The sequence below is a fragment of the Mycteria americana genome, chromosome 1 (genome assembly GCF_035582795.1).
Source record: "Mycteria americana isolate JAX WOST 10 ecotype Jacksonville Zoo and Gardens chromosome 1, USCA_MyAme_1.0, whole genome shotgun sequence".
In the NCBI taxonomy this organism is placed as follows: Eukaryota; Metazoa; Chordata; class Aves; order Ciconiiformes; family Ciconiidae; genus Mycteria; species Mycteria americana.
In genome coordinates this window covers 147,278,107-147,303,179 of record NC_134365.1, presented here as the reverse complement: position 1 = coordinate 147,303,179, position 25,073 = coordinate 147,278,107, and the positions used below count along the sequence as shown (strand labels likewise).

The 25,073-nt window shown below is 41.4% G+C and overlaps 1 protein-coding gene across 2 annotated transcripts in view; it reads right to left on the bottom strand.

The window, feature by feature from the left end:
• SLC9A7 (solute carrier family 9 member A7) overlaps positions 1-25,073 on the bottom strand; it is a 78,950-nt gene that overhangs the window by 28,847 nt on the left and 25,030 nt on the right. For both annotated transcript variants that reach the window (XM_075523249.1, XM_075523258.1), the window contains exons 2-11: positions 13,185-13,384; positions 11,776-11,853; positions 10,999-11,075; positions 9,881-9,993; positions 8,414-8,519; positions 7,979-8,125; positions 3,802-3,902; positions 3,355-3,443; positions 3,127-3,240; positions 566-677 (exon numbers count right to left, since the gene is read on the bottom strand). In XM_075523249.1, the coding sequence (XP_075379364.1) occupies positions 566-677; positions 3,127-3,240; positions 3,355-3,443; positions 3,802-3,902; positions 7,979-8,125; positions 8,414-8,519; positions 9,881-9,993; positions 10,999-11,075; positions 11,776-11,853; positions 13,185-13,384 (1,137 nt within the window). The remainder of the gene's footprint in view (positions 1-565; positions 678-3,126; positions 3,241-3,354; positions 3,444-3,801; positions 3,903-7,978; positions 8,126-8,413; positions 8,520-9,880; positions 9,994-10,998; positions 11,076-11,775; positions 11,854-13,184; positions 13,385-25,073) is intronic.

Genomic DNA, 25,073 nt, shown 5'->3' with positions numbered 1-25,073 from the left:
CTCTTCTTTACACCCTCTTGTGTACAGAGGCATCCCTGGCACTTCTTGAGGATGCACATGTTTAGACACACAGACACACACTCCATGATTTGCTTTAAATGACAAACTTAAACAGTTATCTGTGTGACAGAAATCATAAGGGAGTGTAAGTCAAATACCTTGCTTTCTCCAACTAAGTGGGAGAGGGCACCCACAAATACGCCTCGATTTTCTCAGCAGATATCTGTTTCTGCACAACACGTACATCATCTCAGCTAGAAATAACCTTCTGGAAGAGATACATCCCAATTCCCCCATCCCCTTCAGATGCACTTCAAATGAAAATACTTTATTCCCAACATGACGTGGCTGCTTGCTGCCAGCAGCTGGCATTTCAAGATGTCACTCTTCCCAGACATGACAGTTTCTGTAAAGGTTGAACAGTACATGATGGCATGCTGCAACAACCATTAAGTCTTCTACTCAGGATGCATGGATATGGATTATAAAAGCAGAAGGTAGTACTATAAATTGCTTATGAGTTAAAAATAAGATTTTTCACTTGACCAAACATTTTCGCTTTTACCTGAAAACATCATCATGTGCTGAAAGTTCCAGCTGATCTTATGCCTTCTGCCCAGATTCAACAAGAAGGAGAGAGGGTAGATGTGTGCAGCTCTGCCCAAAAATATTGCAATCTGTTCACAGCTGATGGTTAAGGATTTAACTTTCCTGAGGTAGGCACTCTTGGGTACCTGGCTCTAACATGAAGCTTCTGTTTTAGTGAGAGGTTTACATCGTGATATCAAGTGTTCTTGTTACCTCTGTCTATATAAAACAGATTTTCACCAATTATGTGCATGTAGAACTCATTGCATGGAATGCAAACTTTAACTAATATAACCAAGTTTTTTAATGCACAGTGAAATTATACCTAGTATTAAAATTACTAGTCATACAAACGAAAACTTTACTTAAAAAATTCACACTTTAAACAACTATCACCACCACCATTTGATTACGTGTTTCAGACCAACAGAAATTCAGTCCTATGTACAGAAGGAAAACCAAAATAAGACCAGCAAGTGGCCACTCCATTACAGCTCCTGCAGAGGCAAAATCTCCTACTGGCTGGCAAGCACTTAAGAGTACAGAGTTACTAATATAAATCCAAAAGCCACTTGTCAGCACTAGAATGAAGTTCAAAAATAGTAGTAAAAGAGTATTGCAGAAATTCATGACAGTAGGTGGTAAGCTCCTTCCCTCCCTTACGGTGGTGTAAAACATCCAGTGGTTCCAGTGAAGAAGCAGAAGCTGAACACACCCTCCACCATCTAAGGAACACTTTGGGACAAACTAGAGTGATGTGTTGAAATCCTATTAAACACCACCACAAACAGAAGCCCACCAAACACTGATCATTTGCTGCTGGGATAACAACATTAGAAGAATGAAACAGCTCTTTTATGGAAAAGAAATAGAACCACATAAGAGCTCTAGACACCACTGGGTTGTTGCCACAGCTAAAGTAAAGCAATACTGTCTGCAGGAAATTATGTCTCTAAGAAAGTAAGATTTTGATTATTGCTTTATACAAAAAGCTTCATGTAATTATGCCAAACAACTTTTATAGCAGTCCTTTTGAGGACTGCAGAAATCAGACATCAGAAGCCATCATGACCAATGTACATAGGGACAATGGCTAGGATTTTGTCAATGACACTGAGGCTTTAGCTCTGCCTTTGCAGTCCAACCTTTCTCTTTCAACAGCTAATGATGCCTCTACATTTTGCTCATGCAAGGTGTTAATTCAATGGGGACAGTAGCTGTTGAGGCAAAAGGTGGGTACCAGTACTAGCTGCCCTCCTCACTAAGGTAGAAAAGCACTCAAGAGGCAACAGAGGTTAAGTGCAGTGTGAAAGTGTGAAAAAGGTAATAAAAGGTAGGTGGGCAGGAAGAGAAAGGAACAAAATAAATACTGAAAACAAACCCAAGACAGATAGCATAACCTGAGACAGGACAGAAGGCCACAGCAAACATGAAAAATTACAATGCTTAGTATACCAGATGCAACTATTCTGTTCATGTCTTTATCCTGGCTGCAGGGCTCTGGAGCATTTTTTAGGTCAGAAGAACAGACGTGATGAGACAGGTGGGAAAATTTATTACTGTTTCAGAAAAAAAGTAAATGGTCAAAGGAAAATAAAGAAAAATGTGATAAATTTCTAGAAGCAGTACAGAGATAAGAAAACAGTGGAAAGAAGGAGAGAAGAAATACATTCTGGATTAGGCCATCTTTATATGTCCTTTCACTGGGTTTTATCTCATTGCTGATAGCACTACCCCTGCAGCAGGCAGAGAGAAATCAAGACTGGAAGACTAGTTCCTACTGCTTCATGCACAGTTTTAATTGCTCTGAATTTTCAAGCAGCCAGGACTATAGTGAAGAAATAGGTACATAAGCGATTTAAACAGGGGCAGGGTGCAGAGAGGAATCTTAGTGATTCCCAGCTTACATAAGTGTGACTACTACAAAAGGGTTCAGTTCTGGAGAATTCAAGAGCCGGGTACCAAGTCAGCCACGGACAATGCAAACTGGATACCCACCTCCAACACCAGCACCTTTCAGCAGTGTGTACCTCATGTCATGGTCTGCACCACAGCTCAGTTCCTTCCTCCTCCCATCACCTGAGAACTTGACCTCTACCTTTGGGACATTGCTCAGAAATATTCTGTTTGCCCGCGATCCTCTTTATTTACTTGAAGTTTGTTTTCTTCAAGGGACCATTGGAAGTGAAGAGAAAAAATGAATCCTTTCTAGGCCCCCAAAGTTCAAATACAAGAGCAACACAAGCACTGCTGACTGTCAATAGCCAAGTCACATAGTAAAGCATATTCATTTATTCATCTATTGAAATTATACAACTTCTAGCACTTGCTCAGGTGCAGAGCCAACAACTGTGTGGCACAGAGGCCTTAGGGATTTGATGTAAGGGGTAACCAAAAATTGTTCTCAAAATTCTTGTGCCTGCAAGACACGAGGGAAACTCAGGTCAGCTGCCATCCTCTATTTGGTAAAGTCAACAGACATCACAAGTTTTCAGGCACATAAGATAGAGAAACCTCACACAAAGCGAAAAAGGATACAAAAGCTCCAATGATGAAAACTGGGCTGAATATGTGTTTCTGGAAAGTAAACAGTGCCAAACCCATATAAGAAAATATGAAGTTCTCTGCCAGGAAGTGCAATACCTCAAAGAGCTAGGGAGAAAAGAGTCACACGTTAATGGCCAAGCAATAAAGCTGCATTTCAAAAACAACAGTACACAGAACACTACAGCAATACGGTGTACAAATGGTGAAAGACAGTCTTGCCTGCTTAGTGCGACTTCTTGACTCAACTGACAAATTATTGTATGTATAATGTGCCTGCGTAATTCCACAGAAGAGGACAGCCACCACACCTGTGAATAGAATCACATGTAAAAATCAGCCTGTTTACTGTGTGAGCTCAACACATTTACCCTTCTCAACTTCTATTAAATTTATAGACCATCCTTAACCTTGAGATTTTATGAACTTTATTTTCAACTGAGTTAGATTCCAGGTTGGAATCAGGGGGTAGTTGGGTGTATGAACCAAACCAGTGCTTTTAAAAGCTACACAGTGAGCTGCACAGTCAATGGCACTGTACAGAACATACAAAAGCTTCAAGCACTAACATCTTGTTTCTCGTCGGAAGGTTTCAATGAGAAAGTGGAAAAAGGGCTGCCAAGACAGACAGGACTTCTGTCTCCATATGCTTGAATCCCAACAACTCACCAGTGAATCCACAAGCTTCTGCAAGCAAGAAAGTGCTCCAGGACATCAAGAAGAAGAGAGCCGTTTCCAGCAGGGGGAAGCAGTGCAACTTTGTAAACTTTGTCACGTTAAGTCATTTGTTAAGGGAGCAAAAATAAATCCTTCGGCTTCTCTGTACCCAATATTTATGAAAAACACTTTTATGTGCTAACAACCAGTGCTAGTTGGAAAACAAAACACTTAGTCCTGAAAAACATCAATTCCATAACATCAATTCCATCACATCAAGACAAACTTCAGAATAAAAGTCTCCCCTTGCAACAGTCAGTTTTGGATATTTTTGCTGCATATCCATGGTATAACTGTGGCTCCACCTCTTTGAGGTAATATCTTACTCTATGTCACATTTCTCTGCAAAGTGCCAGAGGGGAAGGGATATGTACCTGGCATTCCTTTTAGATTGTGTGTCTTGGTTTTTCAGGGGTTTTTTTTTGGTTTGGGTTTGGTGTCGTCCCGTCCCCCTCGTCCGTCCCCCCCCAAAAAAAGATCCCCCCCCATCTTTAAATAAAGCATAAAATACCTTCAGAAGCATTTAATTCACAGGGCTGTTCTTGACTACAGTAACCCTAAGATGAAGTAGACTTAGAGTTTTTCTGCTCAGATTTGTTGACAAGTCCTTTCCTGCAAGCATGGCTACTTCTGTACTTTGGAGGCAAAACAGAAAACCTGCCTACAACAAAATGTATTTCCTCTCCTTGTGTTGATGTGTTATAGAGTACTTGGAGCAGTGCAGTCTTTCAATGGGAAGAAAAAACAAGTTCATCTTCCAGAGGAAAACAAAACTTGAGGAACATCAAACACACTGAATTAACAGTTCATACAGTTACTGAAGAAGTGGAACAGATTTCAGGAGTGTTAAATATAGCTCTTCACATACTACAAAAACGTTGTTCACATATTTTTAGAATTTTGGGGTGGTTTTTTTTTCCTCATCACTACTCTGGCAGCAGGTAAACACTGAACAGCTCACTGTACCAGAGGTGCACACAGCTATGCACAAGTCTACTAGAAGACACAGAAAGAAACCATGTGCTAATAGGGGTGGTAGAGAGACCTCTGGTCTTTCTGAAAGCTGACAACTAGCACAATCTTCTCTGAAATCCAAGTGGGAGGATAGCAAGAGCACAGCCAGGACACTTGAACCAGTAAGGTGGTAGGCACTCTCCCCTGTTTATATGAAGGCAACCGGTACCTCAGTGGACACACCAAGGCTGCACCATCATCCACCATTGCTTTCCATGTGTAACACAGCTGCATCCTGGGCTCTCTGCAGCACTACACAATTGAAAGCAAATGGCAGCACTGCTGCTTGGGGAGCCATGGCTCAATATGGGATAGGGATGTTAAAAGCAGTGAGCAGCACCGCTTTTCACAAGGAAATTCACAGGTCCTGGGAGGTCTAGGGCTCACAGCACTCTTGAGCACTTCCTGCCAGCAGCAGTCAGGCAGCCTGGAATACTCAGTGGAAACAGTCTCCTGTAGGCTTTATCACAGAATACAGCGCTCACAACAAGCCACAAGTGATTAACACCAGAGGCAAACAGCTGGCAGTGTTTCAATGGGAGCCTGGTTAGGATGAAGCAATCCTGAGGCCGGCTACCCGCTCCTCTCCCACACCTACTTCTTGTCGGCATTCTCTGCTAACTTGGAGGAGGGCAAGGGCTCTGGAACACAGACTCCAGACACACCTTCAGCTGCAACCCTGCTTTGTCAGAAGGCTGCACTCTAAACAAAAGCCCAAGCCATCATAAAAAAAAAAAAATATATATCTCTCTCTCCATGACAGTTGACATTAAAAAATTGCTGAGTTTTATATTTGGTGTAAACAGCTGTTATTCTCCAGAGTCACTTCTCCATATAAACCATGTGTCTCAAACTTTTGATGTACTGTTGCACTGAGCTAATTTTTTCTTTCCCCCTCCTAAACAGACCCATTTTGTGACATCATGCTTCTGAAGCAGCAACATCCACCAGAGCAACAACTAGAACCTGTCTTCCCACAGAGCACTTAGATAATTCCACTGTAGGTTTATCCCAGTGCCTGGCTCAAGAGGCATTCATGGATGCTTGGGAAACTGGATAACCACAGTCACTCCATGGGAGAGGAAGAGGTTGAACCTTGTTCCCCTGAAGTTAGGCAAGAGCCCTTGTCAGAACAGATTCCTCATTTCCAGTCTTTTCTGGCAGCTTTGTGAACCAAGCTCTTTATTCCCCTTGCTGTTATTGTAAGTAGCTCTACCAAAACATTTCATTAAATCTGAAATGAAAACCTCTGCTCATCATTCTGGTGGAAGAGGACGGTGAGAGAAAGGTAAGGAAAAAAATAATCTTATTATTTCATATAATAATTGACCAAATTGAAGTGTTAATTCAAATTAAATTATTTCTGTTTTCTTAACTTAAACATTAAAGCAAGGACAACAAACTTTCTTTATCCCTTAGTCATGGCCTTCTGCTTCACTTCATTTCAACCAGGCAGATTCTGCAATTTAGAAAGAAAATACAAAGTTGTCAATACCTTAACTGTTATAAAAATAACCACAGACAGTCAGGCCAAGACAGCTTGCTGAAAGCCAGAACAAGTCCACATATATTATCTGCATCATATTTGGAAACTAAGTATTCTGTCTGTTTTCAAAGGACAATGCATGACTGCATGAAACCCCTCACTCGTAGAGAGGTACAGTTGTAGGTACTTCACAGCTACAGGAATAACAGCCTATTCACTTAATTCATGATGCAAGCTATGGGTTCTAATCAGCTATGAAGAGTAAAATGCAAATTTACAGTTTGATTCTAAAGTATTGCATGGCATTAGGTATTTTTCCAAAAGAAAATAGTTAAAATTGTATAACTGAGCAACAATTTAAGGGTTTTTTTGTTTGTTTTGTTGTTTTCTTTAAAAAAAAAAAAAAAAAAAAAGAAAAGAAAACAAACAACCCACAGAGGCTGTCTTCTGAATAGCCTCCCCGCTCCCTGCTTCATGCACCCTCTGGAGCACAAAAATTAGAAACAGCAAGAACCAATTGCTGCTTCAGAAGCATGATTTTACAAAATGGATCTGAATGCATTTCAGCTGTAATTAGTAGCCAATCAGCAAGCCAAAAACCATAGCAACAGTATTTGACCAGCTAGAGCTATGGATGGCCAGTAGCCTAAAAGCCAGATGAAGAATCATGGTTCTGGGCCACATCGACTGCAGAACAGTGGAACTGGAAGACCAAACATTAAAGCATCATGGCACATCTTCCCCTTATACCTGAAGGGTTACCATTATGCAGACATATATCAGACAAATCTGCACGGTGTGTATATAACAAGACATGGTTGAGACATTATCACTTAAGATGAAGAATCACAGGTTCATGATTATTGTATAAAATATCACATTCTACCCTTTTTAGATCAGTTTTCAGAAACCTAGGCAGATCAAAGCAATCTGGGACGTGTACAAATATACTAGCTAGTCTAAAAGCAAAGAATTCGAATTTTTTTTCCTGAAGAAGCATCACAATTTCCAGAGCAGGTCAGGCTTAATAAGGTCCACTACCTAAACCTAAAACAAAACCCACACAGATCACTCACTGAGCACCTCAGAGCTCTAATCAAATAGTGGCAGTAAGCTTCAAGAGAGCAGGACAGGTCATGCAAAGCACATCGTGTTATGATGTTAACTCTGGTAGAGATACAGTCTTATCCAAGACAGATGGCAGAAAGGTTAAATGCAGGACTCTGAAAGAACCCTGTGGGGTCAGAAATAGCTATTAATGATTTTGCTGACAACAGAATCAAACACCAGCTAACACATGAGATGTCTTTCAAGCCTAATAATAATCTTTTTTTTTTAATTTCCTATAAAGAAACTGAACATTAGGACATGTCCATTTAGGGCCTCCCCTTGGCTTGCAGCATGCAGCAACATCAGTAAAATTTATAGTGTGGCTACTGTTATGTTGGAAAAAGGTGATTTCTGTGGGTACCTGTATGTCTTTCTACAGGCAAAGGTTACATGAATACTGAACGCATCTTCACACTCAGATTAAACAAGCTAGTGTCAACATTGCTATAGTTGGAAACAGGTGAGCCCTGTTAGTACCTGAATGTAGCATCTAGTCTGGAAGAGCTAAATGTGAAAAAGGATATCAGAGCTGTCACAACCCCTGTCACTGCTCCCATCATGAAAGAACCACTGAATATTCCCAGGAAAACACCAACAGACTTGAAAAACGCTGCTGCATCAAAAGCATGGGTATTTTCACCTGTTGGCTGGTAGGCAACTATAGATCTAGAAAGAGAGTAACACAATGAGAAGTTAGAAGTGGCATCAGAAGAGTTTTATTCCATAACAGCAACACCTGAGCAACAGAAGAGATAATCCCATACTGAAAGCAAATTTGCCTTTCTGGTGTATGTATGCATGAGGGATCTTGGCAAATGTTTGCAATGTTTATTAATTCAGTTCAAGACAATCCATTTAAATTCAAAATAACATTCCTCAGAAAAAGCATTTATTTTAGATAAATACCAAAAGCAATTAAGTAATTTCAGAGTAGAAATTCAGGTAGTTACTTACGAAGATAACACAATGGCAACAGCGTCATTCAACACGCTCTCCCCAAACAGAAGGGCATAGAGATCAACATCAGCATGCAGTTCATTAAATATTGCTAGCACGGTAACTACAGAAAGAAAAGAGAAAAAACACGCTGGCTGACTTCCAGAACAACTGTATGAGCTGACGGAGCAGACTTTCCAGTTTGCCTAAAGCAACAAAACCCAGGAATTGAAGTACAAGATCAAAATTAAACTGGGAAACAGACTAGTCATGTTTACCTATAGGTAAGCAATTCCACCATCAGTTTTAGGGCACCTCCATTAGGAGGTGGCTCTGTTGTCCTCCTATCTGCACAGTGTTTATAGGAAAGCCCCCATGATCAAGGGGCATGGGGCAGGCAAAGCACTTCTACCAAAGCCCCGATATTCTTTGTAGAACTTGTTCCATACAAAATAATCAACAAAACCTTGTGCAGCTCTTTCTATTTTTAAAGGCTGTATGGATTGTTAACATCGCTTTATTATTTCAGCCATTGTAAAATAGTGCTAATAATCCTAAGTGTTCCCCAAAGCACATGCAATGCCACAGGAGCATGCATTTGCACAGAATTTGAAAAGGACAAGACTGCTAAGTATTTATAACCATCCTTTCAAGAAACTTAAGTCTCAGATGAAAGACCATGATCTTGAAGATGTTCCCATATATGAGCTTCAGAAAAATCACATGGTGATTTTTTGCATAAATTGTGTGCAACAACCAGCTGTTCAGAGCTCAGCTCAATCACAGGAGATACTTCCCATTTTTGCACAAATCACCACAGAGCTCCTCAAATAAGCTGCTTTAAATGTCAGGCTTCATACTTCACCACTTCCTACCCTGGCCCCTGACACACACCAGCTCTCCAGACTGACCTGTCAAGCAAGACACCCCTATGTGAGCCTGCTGGACTTTGAAGGATGACTAGATTATTTTGGCAAAAGCTCAAATTACTTTGCCAGAAGAGCATTGTTCTCCTTAAACTTGTAAAACATGAAGTTCATTTGAAGGAGAAAAAAAATTCCCCACACCTAAAAAGCCTAAAAGCCTCAAATACTGCTCTTAAATTATCCAATGTCCCAAGCAATGTAGCTAAAGAAGGAAGTCCTGCTATCCAGATGATGTAATAATTCAATCTATTTGCAGTCTTAAACTTGATGCACACTAAACAAAAAACCTACTGGGGAAAAAAAATATTTAAAGTATTTGAACAGGAAAGTTACATTTTTCCCCCAAACATACCATCACATCATACCAGTCCAGCACCAAACAGACAGAGAACAGCTTTCACAACACTCATAATTTGCATGCATTTCAGAGAAAAGGATCAGAGATACTAGCATAACATAACTGAAAATAAAGTGCTGTTAATATCTTCATGCTATGCAGCCAACAATCCTAGTAATAGCATTATTTTGGAAGGTTATTAAAAAATGTTCAGCGAGCTACCTGGATCAGTGGCAGATATTATCGCTCCAAAAAGGAGGCAGTCTGTATAATAGAATTTATCAGAGAGCTGACCCACCAACTTCATTAGTTTCACAACCCCATACATGAGATTCCTGAAGAGAAAGAGGATAAAACAGTCCAGGTCAAACAAGTTGGTGCATTTCAGACAGGCAAAGGAAAAGCACAAGCAACAATATTTCAGGCAGGCTTGGTTATGCTACAGCTCTGTCGGACACTGCCACAGTTTAACACTAAGCTCTCAAAATTAATTTTCCTCTTTTCCCTATGGACTGAGTCAAGTGCTATATGATCCAGAATATATAATTTAAAACCAGTAAGCAAAGCATGAAATCTGTTTGCACAACTAGTACACAGAATCTACAGATTGTTTCCTTTTTCCACCAAAGGGAACATTTTCCCCGCTCAAAATTCCCCTCAGTACTGCTTCTCCCAACACAGTACATAGACTAAAAGCTCTGAGCTAAGAATAGCCTTCAAAGTATTTCTCTAGAAATTCTTTGAGAGACAAACCAAGGTCATCTATGCAATTCAGGATTTCTGTATTTCAGAATATCCATACACCAGACACAGTAATATTAGCAGCATAGGAGATTGTATGCAAGTAAACTAATGTGACTAGCTATCTTAAACTAAAGACGTGTGTACATATACACATAAAATGATATATATACACATATGCAGAGAGACAAAGAGAGAGCACGCGCACGCATGTGGGTACTGAAAGGGACATCTCTAAAAGTTTGATAGCTAAAATTCTATTACAAGTAGTGTCCACAATTCAAGTTAAATTCAATTCCAGTAACGGTCTAACAAGGTTTTGTTAGGGGCTGGACCATTACATCAAAAACTCAACATTGCTCTTTAGTATTGTGGACTTGTCAAGTGATTCAAACTTGACCATACCGTTTCAAGGGACAGTATTGTTTAGAAGTGGGATAAATCTCAGCAGAAGTTACATTTGCATTTTGTCTGGAGGATACATGAATAAAATCCTGAAACAAACAAATTACAAAATTGAGGCAATCTGGAAACCTCAACATACACTTTGTCAACTTAAACTTTAGTATAGAAAGGAACTGATATCAGAGTTCACTTACCCAATAATAAAACAAGAGACTGCTGTTCCTAAAAAGGCGTAAGCCAAAATGGACCCCAAATTCCTGAAAAAGTGTCTCTGCATAGGAAAGAGAGGTTTACATACTTAAAGCAAGTTATACCACCTGTTCAAAAACATACAACACACTTCCATTAATACACAGAAACATCCCTCCATTTCAGAGAAATTCTTCCATTACTCCAATGTAAATTCTGTCCAACTTCAATAAATTGAATAAACCAAATCTGAACCATGTATTAAATCCTACATGGAGCTTATTGACAGGAAGCTTTCCACACAAATGTTTTCATAAGAGATGTAAGACTTAGCTGCAAAACCAAAAAACAGCACCAATTCATGTTATCTTCAAGCAAGAGCAGAATCTGGGCCCTTCTGCCATTCAGTGTCTGGCACATCCCCACTGGGATTCAGGTTTGGGTCCACTTCTCAGCATAATTTACTGCATTTTGGATAGTTGAGAAGGACCAAAACAATTCATAGCAGGACACCTTTTAATTTAAATGAAATTGATGTTAACCTCTGGCAAAGTTCAAAGGAAAACAAATCAGCAAGACTAAATAGAGTTTAATGTGTTTATAGTAAAACGTACATATTGTTTTAAGAGAAAATACATGACTTAACCATCTATGGAAGACATGAGATTTTTCTTACTGCCATAAAAAAAAATATGCTTTAAGTGGAGACTGTACTCCTGAACAAATCAGCAGTCTCACATTAAAAAAAAAGGCTATTCTCCTCAGAAAATTATTACACTTACTTTCTTCAGGCTATAACCAGCATGAAAAATAATAGGAGGCAACAGAATGTTGAAAAAAACTTCTGGATCAAATGTTACCTAAAAAATAAAATATGAAACTTCAATTAGAAACAGACATACACAAATTGTTAGGTATTTTTCCTCTTTCATTTTCTGACAGCTACTATTTTTGGTTGTTGAAATAGCAAACAACTGGCTAAGTTGACCCTCCAAAATACTGGCCAGCTCTATACATATGCAGCAGCAAAAAGCAGCAGCTTTTCATGATAAACAACATCTAGAAAAACAGGCATTACATCCACTGCCAGTGATAGTCTTGCAGCAGTCACAAACACAGTCCCCTTTTTAAATTAAAAAATTCTAATAGAAATTATGCTGGAGAAGATATCTCAGTGTGGTAAATGATATTCATATATTTGCAGATGAGATGCTATTTAAGCTTTATTTATTTAGTTAGTTACTTTTGGCAAGTCTAGCCCCTGCACAGCTGTTGTAAGCCAATCAGGTCAAATACAAAACTGGTTTTCAGGAACTGGGATCATCCATCACTTCCCTGTATTTCAGTGCAAGCTCCAGATATCCATGAAAGACTACACTAGAGTAAGGAACAAAAACTAACATTTAAAATCCAAGCAGAAGACCTGCACACATGAGACTAACGAGGCTGTCTTCACCCCTGTCTAAGCACAGAAGACAAACACAAGTGTGCGCTCCCACAATAGGATTCATTTCAGCTAACTTTATATGTACCTGTCTGCTGTAGATATCTAAACAGCCACACAAGCTCTCTTCATAGTCAGCAGAAAGAAGTATTTTTAGGTTACAAGCCTAAAGTCTCAATCCTATACTTCAAAGTCTAGCTTTGATACATGCAAAAGGTGGTTAATTCCTGACACTGAATAGAATATAGCAGATCAGAGTAACAGTTAATAGGCAAATTTCACTTCCAATACCAGACTGTCTCATTTGGTGGATTATAGGAACATAAGCAGTAACTATTTCCTGACAATAAACAGATTAAAAAACCCCAGGAAAACCACCACTAAAAACCAATCACTTTTCACTAAGAAAAGATCATTTTCCTTATATTGTATTATACAAGGCAGCATCAGGCTTTTTTTGTTCAGCCGGTCTTCATGAACTCTACAGATGTTAGAAACATACATTAAGTCTTCAAACAGCAATAAGGGCTTTAGGAAAGCACTACATACATGCAACAGAGCACAGTTTCGCTGGCAGCGATATAATACAGAAGGTGCTTTTGAATTAAGCATTGAAGTGCTGTTACTATGAGGAATACAGACACTTGATACTACCCAACATTCAAATGGGATGGTGTGGGGAGGAAGTAGGGAAGCACAGATAAAGGAGAAACACTCAGCCAGGCACAAGAAATGGTCTACCCTCACCTTTCGCAACATGTCATTTTGCTCCACGTTGTGGATCTTCCCAGGGCTTATTTCCCCTTTGAGCGTATACTCGAAGAACTTCCCGCTGACATTGACCAGCAGGGTTGTAAATGGCCTGTCCTCCTGCGAGCAGCTGAATGGCTTGTCATGGCCACTAGTAGAGGGAGTCCCATATCTCAAGATCACCCCGACTATGAGACCTGGAAGAGAGTTAAAAATCCATGAGGCTACTCCTGTACCTAACTTTCTAGTTTCAAATAACATCCAAGGTATAATGCATGAGCCTTTCAAGTGTACATGCATCATAAACGTTTTGCAGTGAGCCGTTACTATCAGTTTCCTGCAAAGGAAGAGAGGCCCTGAGCACATCAAAACTACCGATGAATTTATAAAATCTGGTATCTGCCTGAAGGGACAAACAAAATACTCTGTTTTGTGTTTTGTCTTCCTCACCCTCATTCACACCTCTAATGCATAAACCCCGAGTTGCGCGAGAGGCTAAACACTAGGATGCATCAAATACATTTCACCTGCCTAAGGGCAGAACCGAGTAGATACACCATTGCCAGCAAATAAAGACTACTGAAAACATGTGACCATAACTGAGCTGAAACAGTGATGTTTGCCATAATATTTTATGGCTGCAACAAGGATGCAGCTTTTTTGCCTGGCAATTCTAAGCCAGCAAACAATGCTTGTTGCCCAATCTCCTGGGTACTCTGCAAACTTTGCAACTAAAATTTGGATGACATGCACAAAGAAGCCAGCTACGTGTTTTTTGCAAGCATTTTCCACATCTCACAAACCCAAAAATAAAGTAAGGTAAAAAATGAGCAATCATAAAAGACCTGAGATTCAGGAACATAAGAATTAGTCAGCCAGCCTAGATAAAATCCAACCAGAAAACACTATCAATAAGGGATGCATAAAACACAATGACAAAAAAATAATTTGTAACCTAATGGAAGGGCCATGCCAGGTGGCCGGAGAAACACAAGGTTTTAACTGAGCACCGTTCCTTTTACAATGTACTAAGAAAAGAACAAGACTCCAGTTCTGCAGAGAGAATGTGTAAGAACAGTCAAAGTGGTTTTGGTCTGGTAAGTAAACAAATTGATACCCATTTCCTAAAGGCTCCCCTGTCACCTTAGCATGATCTGCAATTTAATCTTCCTTCCAGACAACTGCAAGATGAAGATGGATATTTGATCCTTTTGTTGACAAGTCAGTAGTCCATGTTGGTTTTGCTCCCTGTGACCCTCACTTTGCATCCATAGATCTGTTTCCCCAGATGGTAAATGAAGTTGACAGGTAATAACCAGAGAATAAGAGAGCTATAACAAAGAAAAAAATCCTACCACACACCACAAAAAAACCCAGACTTATCTTTATGGCATAGCGTAAAGAGTAACCAAACTGTACCCCAAAAAAGCCAACCAAAAGAACACACCTCATTCTCTTAAGTTCAGAGTGGAAAAATAGTTTTAATGCAAGAGAAGCTGCAGCAGGTAGTAGCTGTGACACTAGCAGGCAGCTCGCCTCTGGCCTTCTTTCTCTACTATCAAAAGAACATAGCAGCAACAAGGTCATTAAAAAGTAACCGGCAGATTAAGATGTATTTTATTTAGAAGAGAGAATTACATACTCAAAGAGAACACGGGAAGAGACGCCCTCAGCAAGATAAATCTACTTACTGAAATTTCAAATGCTGACAATTTAAATACAGAGGTTTATACAAGCATGCTCCTAACAACCCTGGAGCCTTTTACAGCTACACATGATGGATGCGGCAGAAATGCAACTCTGCGCAAAGTGACAGGTTAGGGCCAGTCACCTCCAAGCCACTTGTCCTACCAGTTATGGCTAGAGACATCTTCACTAACCCAGCCAGGCAAGCAGCCAAAGCTTTCTGCTGCTCTCACCCCCCTCACACCTAGGAAGAGCTAGGCTCACAGAACACATCAGGAAGATTGTCTGTGTTAAAAACTGATCTAACCAGCACCAGCCAGAAATCCTGTAATAAAGCAGAAGCCAGAATGAAAACGGTACAGATGAGCTTATGCATAGCAGTGGCACAAAGCCAGATCTATACTGCTACGAAGCTGAGAACAGAGAGGAGGACACCGATAGACATAATAGCTTCTTAGGCTCAGAGACTGTCCTTCAGTGAATTCATTGCAAATGCAGATGGGAAACCCCCGTTGCTATTGCATTAGCAAGATGCACTGGAGAGCAGGATGTGATCGCATTATACAACTGGATATAATCTACTCATATGTTTTCCTCCCATAATAAAATATACCAGTTATTTTAAAATAAGTTTAGAAGATACACCAGTTATATCCATAATTGATACCCAGTGTTTGAAGTGAAACATCCTTTAACCCTCAGAGTCCCACGGCCCAGCTAACACAGCTACAGGGAAATACAGTGTTTTCATATACCTTCTACCAATAAAATACCAAACTGGACAACTTTTGCACTGAGCACCGCACCATTTGGGAACATCTGATCCCTGCTGCCAGGCTGTTGTCTTGCAGCAGGATGCAGCTGGGGCCAGGGTGGCCAGTGTCGAAGCAGGAAGCCAGCAGAAGCAGTGGCAGCTGGTCAAGGCAAGGTGCAGTCGACTGGCTAAAGCTACATGGGGCTCAGTTGTGAAAATAGGTGTGAAAATAGGAGCCAAGGAAGCCACACAAACACCACAGACAGCTTCACTAGCAAAAAATACTAGGCACTTGGTAGTTCAAAAGATGAGTTAAGAGAGGATAAAGTTCCTCAACCTTACAAAGCTACAGGCATACTGCTGTATTTATCACACAGTCCCAAAATAACAGGTTTTGAACATGGAAGTGAAATGCATCAACTGGACACATTTGACAGACGTGAGCTGCAGAAATCCTGAAGTCATTAATGCTTTCTCTAAAAAATTTAAAGTCTTCATGGAAAACCGTGTGGAAGTATTTTCAGTTTTCCAATGAACATCAAGTCTTCTACACACTAAAAAGTTACTGGACTTGTTAGATGATTTCTACATCCCATCTCACCCGATAAAACAACATTAACAAAGCTTATATATTTAGTTGGCCCCCAAGGTCCCAAAAAAAACCCTAAAAACCCAAGCACTTTTCAGGCAGACCAAAGAGTCCAATTTACAGCTTCAGAAAGGATGCCCTTCTAAGCTGCCTGCCATTAGGTATTACACAGAAGGCCAGGGCACTCTCTATAAATTCTCTCTGAATACTTGATTTCAACAATTTTAGGAGTGTCAGAGTTGCAGCTGCAGAACAAAAACAAAAAAGAGAGAGAGACCTAGAATTGCTCAATGGACAAACCTAGTGGAATACTCTAGACTTACTTCTAGGCTGTTAACACAAGCATAAGTTCAGTATAGCTCTGCTGCTTATTTGGAAGCAAGGGAAGGGATGGATGCTGGAGGCTAGGAACAGATACAGAAGAATCAGTACACAAACTGTGTTACTTCTGCACAACAAGGTCTCACTGGTGAAGAGTTTATGGAGAACCTGGATCAACAGAGCAAATATTTATCTGACTGCTTAAGAACATTTTACCTCTTCAATAAAGAAACCTCTAGGGCCACTAATCCAGCACTGTATTTTACTGCAAGACTGTCACAAGAGAAAAAAAAGCTAGAAATGGGCTACAAATACTTCAAAATCTGAGAAGAGCCTTACTTTCAAAGTTTGGGTTTGTAGTAACTGTTGCAAGGGCAAGTTTAGAGCCCTGAGCACTGCTCAAAGACTCTCAGGAAGGATGATCTCAAAAATTAATACTCAATGCCCTGTATGCATGACTTGATTCTCTTTCAACTTTTAAGAGAGAAAGCATTTATGCCAGTATCTTGCGTGTACACTGCCGATCACGCAGCTGGTACACAAAGAATATCTTACTGGAAATGAAGCATTAAAAAGCTAGGAATATTTTCTCCCTTTTAAAACAAATCACTACTGATAATAAAAATCATTAGACTTCAGACATAGGCAACACCAATCTACACAATACACCATTTAAAATGGCATATTTACTTCTGGTTTTGTTTGAACACAGAGCTCACTGAAGTGAGAATATGAATTCAGATAGGTACGTGCAACTGCGAGCGCCTGTCCCTGGTCAGAGCCAAGCTCTGCATAGTTTCCAGCCCAGGTCCCTGCTGAAGAACCATCCCTGAGGTTTCAGGGAGCTTCAGCAGGCAGCAGTCTGCAGGAACCGGACAGTTCACACAGTTCAATCAGTGAATTCAAACTGTCAATCAGTGGGCTGGATCAACCCATGAACTCAAACCTGTTTAGATACCATTTCTTTCATACGCTCCTGGTAAAGAGCCAGGTGCCGAATACTGAGGGTCCTTCCCTATGCAGTGCAGTTTGTATTAACCACATTTCAGCCAAAGGAGACTCAGCAGAGGTCTTATTGCTGTTTGCAGCTATCTACTGGGAACACAGAAAAGAGATGGACAGACTCTTCCAAAAAGTGCACGGTGATTAAGACTAAAGGCAACAAACTTGTTGCAATGCAGGGGAAAAAAATTAGGTAAGGTTTGGTTTTGCTTTTTAAACAATGAAGTGGTTAAGCATCAGAATAGGCTGTCCAGAAAGTCTGTATGATGTCCATCCTTGCATATAGCCAAAACTCATGTGAATATGGCCCCGTGACACAAGCTATGGGAGCCTGCTGTGAGCAGAGCGATGGGCAAGACTACGTCCAGAGGTCCTTTTCAGCCTAGATTATTCTGCAATTCATACTCTTTCCCATGAACATTTGGACCCCTCAGACAGGTACTTTATGCTGCCAAGGTTTCTTTAAAAGCAACTTTGTTGCTTCCTGGGTCGGTCTTGGGATTTCTGTTGCTTTGGAGTTGGGTTGGGGTTTTTTTGTTTAAATGACAGACTGCACTGCTGACTCTAAGTCAGGGGAGAAGAAATGGCAATATAAGAGTCTGATCATAAAAGCCAAAGTGTTCCAGCAGACCAGGAAGGGGATGCTTTTACTTCTTCAGCCCACCCTGACTAGCCCCCTGCCCTGGGCCACAACTCTCCCTATGGAAGGCAGGCAGAGGGGGTGACCAGGAGATGTTCAACTAATGTTAATGCCAGATAAATACAGAAAAGCAGATTCTGTGATACAGCAGAGAAAGCACTTGCTAGTAGACTTTCCTTTTTTTAAATGTAAAGGTAGCAAATTTTGATAGCAACACTACAGCAAACCATTGACTGGTTTGTCAAGCTGGGCAGCTCTGTCAGTGGTGAGACCCAGTCTCACCTCAGCACACAGTCTGTCTTTGCCTCTGTGTGGGCTGCACTAAGGAGAATAGTGTATTTCGGCTACTTGGACACCAGCTTCCTTGTGGTGCAAGGTGATGGTGAGTAAAATACCTGTTTGCTTTGGGGAAAAAAAAAAAAAAACCACACACACACACAAAAACCCACACATAAGGAATACATAAAAAGGATTTCTTACACTTGAAAGTCTACATTTTTTTTCCTCCATAGTCCCAAACTAAACTTTTTACCAGCTTGAAGACAAGGAAACAAAAGATGAAGAAAAACTTGGCAAGAAGGATGAAAGCAAGCCCTGGAAGTATTTTCAAGGCAAAAGACTAATAATATTTATCAGACAGCTTGTCTTACTGTAGGATGTTTGTGTGCACCAAGATATCACAGTTGGAAAGTTTTACTTTAAATAGCCAGAAACACCAACAGAGAATGTATTTTTCCTAATACAGGGTCAACCTTTGAACCTCACAGTCCACATGTTCAAATTTGACAGCGATTTATGAGGAAGTTTCAACACTTTGTAAAAAGTATTTCAAGCATTGTTTCTGATCCAGAACTGAGCTGGTAGTGTTGTACATTAAAAAATCAGATCAAACGTTACGTACCACCTCCAGAAGTGCTAGCAACCCACTCTCTATACCATTTGCTTGCCATTCACTGTGCTATCATGTACAGGAGCGCAGAGGAACCCTTGAAGAAGGGTTAAACAAGTGACTGCAGAGCTCCAGACCTCCGTTATGCTCTCGCACTCAGCATGGCTAATCTATTAGCTACTTTCTTAATGGTGCAACGTTGCCAGCATGGCATTCATCAGCTTGTCACGCCACTGCAGAAGACGAGAGACTTGAAAAATGGGATGCCTGTTTTGAAATTAATCCTCGTCTTTGGCAGTTTATGTTCAGCAGTGTAAACACAAGACAAGTCCTCATCACATGTCAGTTTAAAAAAAAAAAAAAAAGGGCATTTTTTTGACAGGGAATGGAGGCAGGTGATGCCAATTCTTGAAGTCTGAAGGAAATTTGGGGGCTATCCAAAACCTGAAATGCTGAATAACAGATTCAAGGTCATGCTTTGTCATTGCCTTACGGAGATTTTAGATACGGAAGTTAAAAGACAGTAAACAAGCTTGTAATTCTTCCTTGTAGGCACACATAGCAATATGCTATCAAGGGCATCTTTGTAATAAGTGTTTTACTAACTTTTTAAATAAGCCAAACTAAGCATAGTTTTGAATTTAAATAAGCAGATTAATCAAAAAAAAAGTTATTGGGACACTGGAGAACCAAATGTCAAATTAACTTGCTGGCTCTGCGCTGCTGAACACATGCTCACCATGCACACCCTTGCCTTCTCACACCCAAGCCTTGCAATTCCAAAAAACCCACAAGAGCGTCTGTGATGGTCAAAAATGCCTTCTGACTAACTGTTGCTTTGGTTTTTCCTAGGGGAACTAATTCTTTTTCAGGTCATGTCATGTTAGTGTGATCTACATACTCATATGCATAGTGAAATGGTCACAGAAAATTCATGAACTATGGAAGCAGGCAGATATGCTTTATTCTTTACAGAATAAAGAAATAGATGCTCTTAGTGATGATGGGGTTAAAGAACAGGTTTAAGACAGAAAAAAGTAATTTAAAAATACAACTATCGAGAGATTTAAGCAGAAGACTGCTTTGGAATTTCAGTAGTTAATTTCTGAAGAACCATTAAGTTTCACACATAGCTTTACATTTGCACAGGAGAGTTATAACTCCAGAAAAATTAGTTTGTTCCAAATAAGATGGCAACCACAGAAACATGATCATAAAAATGCAGCAAAATGATAATCAGTAAGAAAAATTGCTCCCTGTATTCTCCCCTAGAACCTAAAAATCCAGAAAAGAGAGTTAAAAAAACCAAAACCCCACAACAAACCACAACCCCATATCATATATTGAACAGCCTCAACTGAAGGCTCAGCCCTGGAAGAAACTGCTGTCCTGCGGTAAGAACACGTGGCCTCTGGTCCAAGCACAGGACTGTGAGTCAAGGCTCCTGACCCAATTCCCAGCTTTAGCAGTGACTCAGTGGAACAGCTTAGACAAGCCACAGAAGACAATTTAAAGAGACACTCTCAACTTAGAAATAAGATACCACAGTTATAAAAGGCACAGGTATTTGTCAGCAATCACAAAGAAGGACAGAGTTTGCAACTAATCTCAACTCTCCTTGTTCATGTGTTTTCAAGTTAATTTACAGCATAACCATTGTTTCAGGCAACACAGATCTAACAAAGCATTTGCTGTTAAATATTTTATACGTAACATTTTAAAAGATTCTTGGTACTTTCAGAAGCATAAGTATTCCTCCTTAGCTATAAACCCCAAAGCGGTGAAAGCCATACACATACTAATGCCACACACGTTCCCCTGGAGGTGTGAGCTGCACTGGGCAACCACAAAGACACTAACCTCTGCCACCCTGCGATTCCCTTCCCTTGCCCCATACAGAAATGGCTCCCTAACAGGGTGCCAACTGCAACTGGGCCCAGTCCCCTGCTGCAAGAAGCATTTCTTGCAGCACAGATTTCTAAGCCAGATGAGGAAAAACCCCAAACACTGAGATGCTTTCCCCCAGGCACACTGGTGACCACACTGGCACCCGAGAAGAACAAACAGCAGGAACAGCAGCTCTATGGTAGATAACAGAAAAATTCCTATTTAATCGTTGTGTTGTGTTACTGCTTTTCTCTCCATTTACATATGCATGCTAGAAACACTCAGCCTATCTCAAACAGGAGGCCACAAGCTCCTCAGAGTCCGAAAAAGAATAACATCAAGCCTCTTGTTACAAAAAGCTTTACACTAATATCACCTGGCCCAGGCATTAGCAAGAAATGAAGCTTCCCAGTTTAAAAGAAAAAAGCCCAGACAATAATTATTCCCCCCCTAAAACATGCTGTAAAGCTTCAGCAGAAGGAGTTATTAATCTGTCATTGCAAGCAGTCAGGCTTCAATCTGCAACCCCATTGAAACTCATTAAGCAGCAGCAATCTCTTTGCTGACACTCATTTAATTTTGAAGGTTTGACATAAGGAGAGGATGAAGGGGCAGGAAATACAGAATCACAGAATCATATAGGTTGGAAAAGACCTTTAAGATCATCGAGTCCAACCATAAACCTAACACTGCCAAAAACCACCACTACACCATGTCTCTAAGTACCTCATCCAAACGTCCTTTAAATACCTCCAGGGTATTTACATCCATCTTGGCATGGCTTTGGGTTCAAAGACCCCACAATAGCTACAAGGAGAGCTGTTAACTACAGATAAGCCTATTTTCTTGCTGTAAGGAGTTCTGCATCCCAGCCACAGGCCTTTGTTCATTTGAAGGATATTTAAGGTGATGGATGTGTGTGGAGGCCTTCATCCTAAAAACCATTTCTGGGAGCTTCGGTTTAGGACAGGGGCTCAAGAAAAGTCTTAGGAAGAAAAGAACAGGAAGAAGTTTGAGCAAGGTAAATGAACTAAAATCTGCATCAGAAAGGTTTTCAGTTGTCTCAGGGAGAACTTCCCAGTACTTCTGTGCTGGTTTTGGCTGGGGTAGAGTTAATTTTCTCCATAGTAACTAGTATGGGGCTATGTTTTGGATTTGTGCTGGAACCAGTGTTGATAATACCGGGATGTTTTTGTTATTGCTGAGCAGTGCTTACACAGAGTCAAAGCTTCTTCTGCTTCTCACCCCACCCCACCAGCAAGGAGGCTGGGGGTGCACAAGGAGTTGGGAGGGGACACAGCTGGGACAGCTGACCCCAACTGACCAAAGGGCTATTCCATACTATATGGTGTCATGTTCAGCATATAAAGCTGGGGAAAGAAGGAAGGGAGGGACATTCAGGGTGGTGGCATTTGTCTTCCCAAGTAACCATTATGCGTGATAGAGCCCTGCTTTCCTGGAGATGGCTGAACACCTGCCTGCCCATGGGAAGCAGTGAATGAGTTCCCTGTTTTCCTTTGCTTGTGTGTGCATGGCTTTTGCTTTCCCTATTAAACTGTCTTTATCTCAACTCATGAGTTTTCTCACTTTTGCTCTTCTGATTCTCTCCCCCATCCCACCAGGGGGGAGTGAGCAAGTGACTGTGTGGGGCTTAGTTGCTGGCTGGGGTTAAGCCACAACAGTTCTTTTAGGCGCCCAAGGTGGGGCTTGAAAGGTTTGAGATAACGACAGGTTTAATTGGAATGTGCTAGAACAAATTTATAGCTGTTATTGCTGTTGAGCTTGTAATTGACAGGCTTCTGTGCTTGCCATGGGGCTCACTTGCGTTACTGTATATTAGAGTCTAGTGCTCGTTAGTGGTTGCTTTTTGCTTTCACTGCTTGTTATACTGCTTATCATCTTACCTTGCTGTGCCGGAGAACAAATGTTCCGACAACAGCAATGGCCACGCGCCTGGACTGGCAGATGGCCAGGGCATCGCTGCTGTTTCTGTGCTGCTGTACTGGACAGGCTGGAACTCCAGTACGAACTTGAGTCGAAGGGACTGTGACCTGTGGGTGAGTCCACACAGGAGCAGGACACCCAAAGCATCTGTGGCCATGGATAAACCCATGCCAGAGCAGGTACATCTCAAAGCGTCTGTGCCCATGCTTACATCTGTGCCACAGCAGGTACACCTCTGAAGGGATTGTGGCCCAAGGATAAGTCCACACTGGAGAAGATACATCTCAAAGCATCTGTGGCTGTGCATGAGGTCATGCTGGAGCACCTCAAAGCGTGTGGCCATGGATAAGCCCACAAAAAAGCACGTACACCCCTGGAGGGACTGCAGCCATGGGTAAGGCCATGTTGGAGCAGGTTTACTTCTGAAGAGTCTGTGGCTGTGGGTAAGGCCACTCTGGAACAGGTGCACCTCAAAGCAACTGTGGCTGTAGATAAGCCTATGCTGCAGCAGGCATACCCCTGGAGAGACTGCGGCACATACAAGGCTCCACTTGGAGCAGGTACACCTCTAAGGGACTGCAGTCTGTGGATAAGTCCAAGCCGGCGCAGGGGCAAGGGGAGGAGTTCATTGCAATGTTAAACCCGATGGTCTGGCCCAAAGGGGCCAGTGGTGGAGACTGTAATGGAAATACCTTTAAATTGTTGTAACCCGTTATTTGAGTTGCATGTCATAGGAATTACTATAGCCGGAACCACCTGAACCAATGGAGGACAAGCCTTACAAGAAGCAGTGCAAGTGCAGCAGCAACCTGACCTGAGGTGGCTTTGGTGCCCAATAACTCCAGGCAACACACCACTTCTCCTGTCCTGAGTGACCACCATAAGACATGGAGCCCGAAGTCATGGACTAAATGAACTCAATGGACATTTGTGGACATTTCACAGACATTTCATAGAGGTGGTCTGTAGACTAAGGGAATGATATCTGTGTATTGTATCAAAGGATGGGAAGGGGGGTAGTGGTTAAAAAGGATGTATTGGATAGTGTGGGGCACAAGCATGACATAAATGGTATTGAATAAGGGGTGGAGAATGTGCTGGTTGTGGCTGGGATAGAGTTAATTTTCTCCATAGTAGCTAGTATGGGGCTATGTTTTGGAGTTGTGCTGGAAACAGTGTTGATAATACCGGGATGTTTTAGTTACTGCTGAGCAGTGCTTACACAGTCAAAGCCTCTTCTGCTTCTCACGCCACCCCCTCCAGCGAGTAGGCTGGGGGTTCACAAAGAGTTGGGAGGGGACACAGCTAGGACACCTGACCACAACTGACCAAAGGGATATCCCACATGACATCATGCTTCGCATATAAGGCTGGGGGAAGAAGAAGAAAAGGGAGGACGTTTGGGGTGGTGGCGTTTTGTCTTCCCAAGTAACTGTTACATGTGATGGAGCCCTGCTTTCCTGAAGATGGCTGAACACCTGCCTGCTGATGGGAAGTAGTGAATGAATTCCTTGCTTTGCTTTGCTTGCATGTGTGGCTTTTGCTTTACCTCAATCCATGGGTTTTCTCACTTTTATCCTTCCAATTCTCTCCCCCATCTCACCAGGGGGGGAGTGAGCAAGTGGCTGTGTAGTGCTTAGTTGCCAGCTGGGGTTAAACCTCAACTTCTCTCTTCCCAAAGGTCTTGCTGCCCCAAGTCCCACCCATTTACTAACAACACAACCTCCTACCTGTAGAACAAAGATTTTGAGTTGATCGAATTTTCAAGGAAGTCTTTTTTGCTGAGGCAAGCCCCACGCTCTGTAGCTGTGGGCAGAAGACCAACCGTCACTTGTAAACAAGATGGTTGTGGCTTACAGGGAAACGCACCAACTCAAAAGACAGAAATAGCGGTAAAATGACAACTCTAGCTTTTTGTGATCATTATGCCTGACCATAGAAGTCTTGTTATTACAACATCCAAATACACACAGTCTTGACAGAAGAGCTACCCCATCTTGTAGGGGCAACCTGCCACTTACAGACATCTCCCAAAGCAGAGCTGAGAAGCCTCGTGTTCCCTCTGTTTCTCCTTTCTGGGCGACTGCTCTGAGCACATGCACTTCAGTGGCCATGGCCTTCCCACAAACGCACCACAATCCTAAAGCCCACTCTACAGCTCTTTAACCCACTGA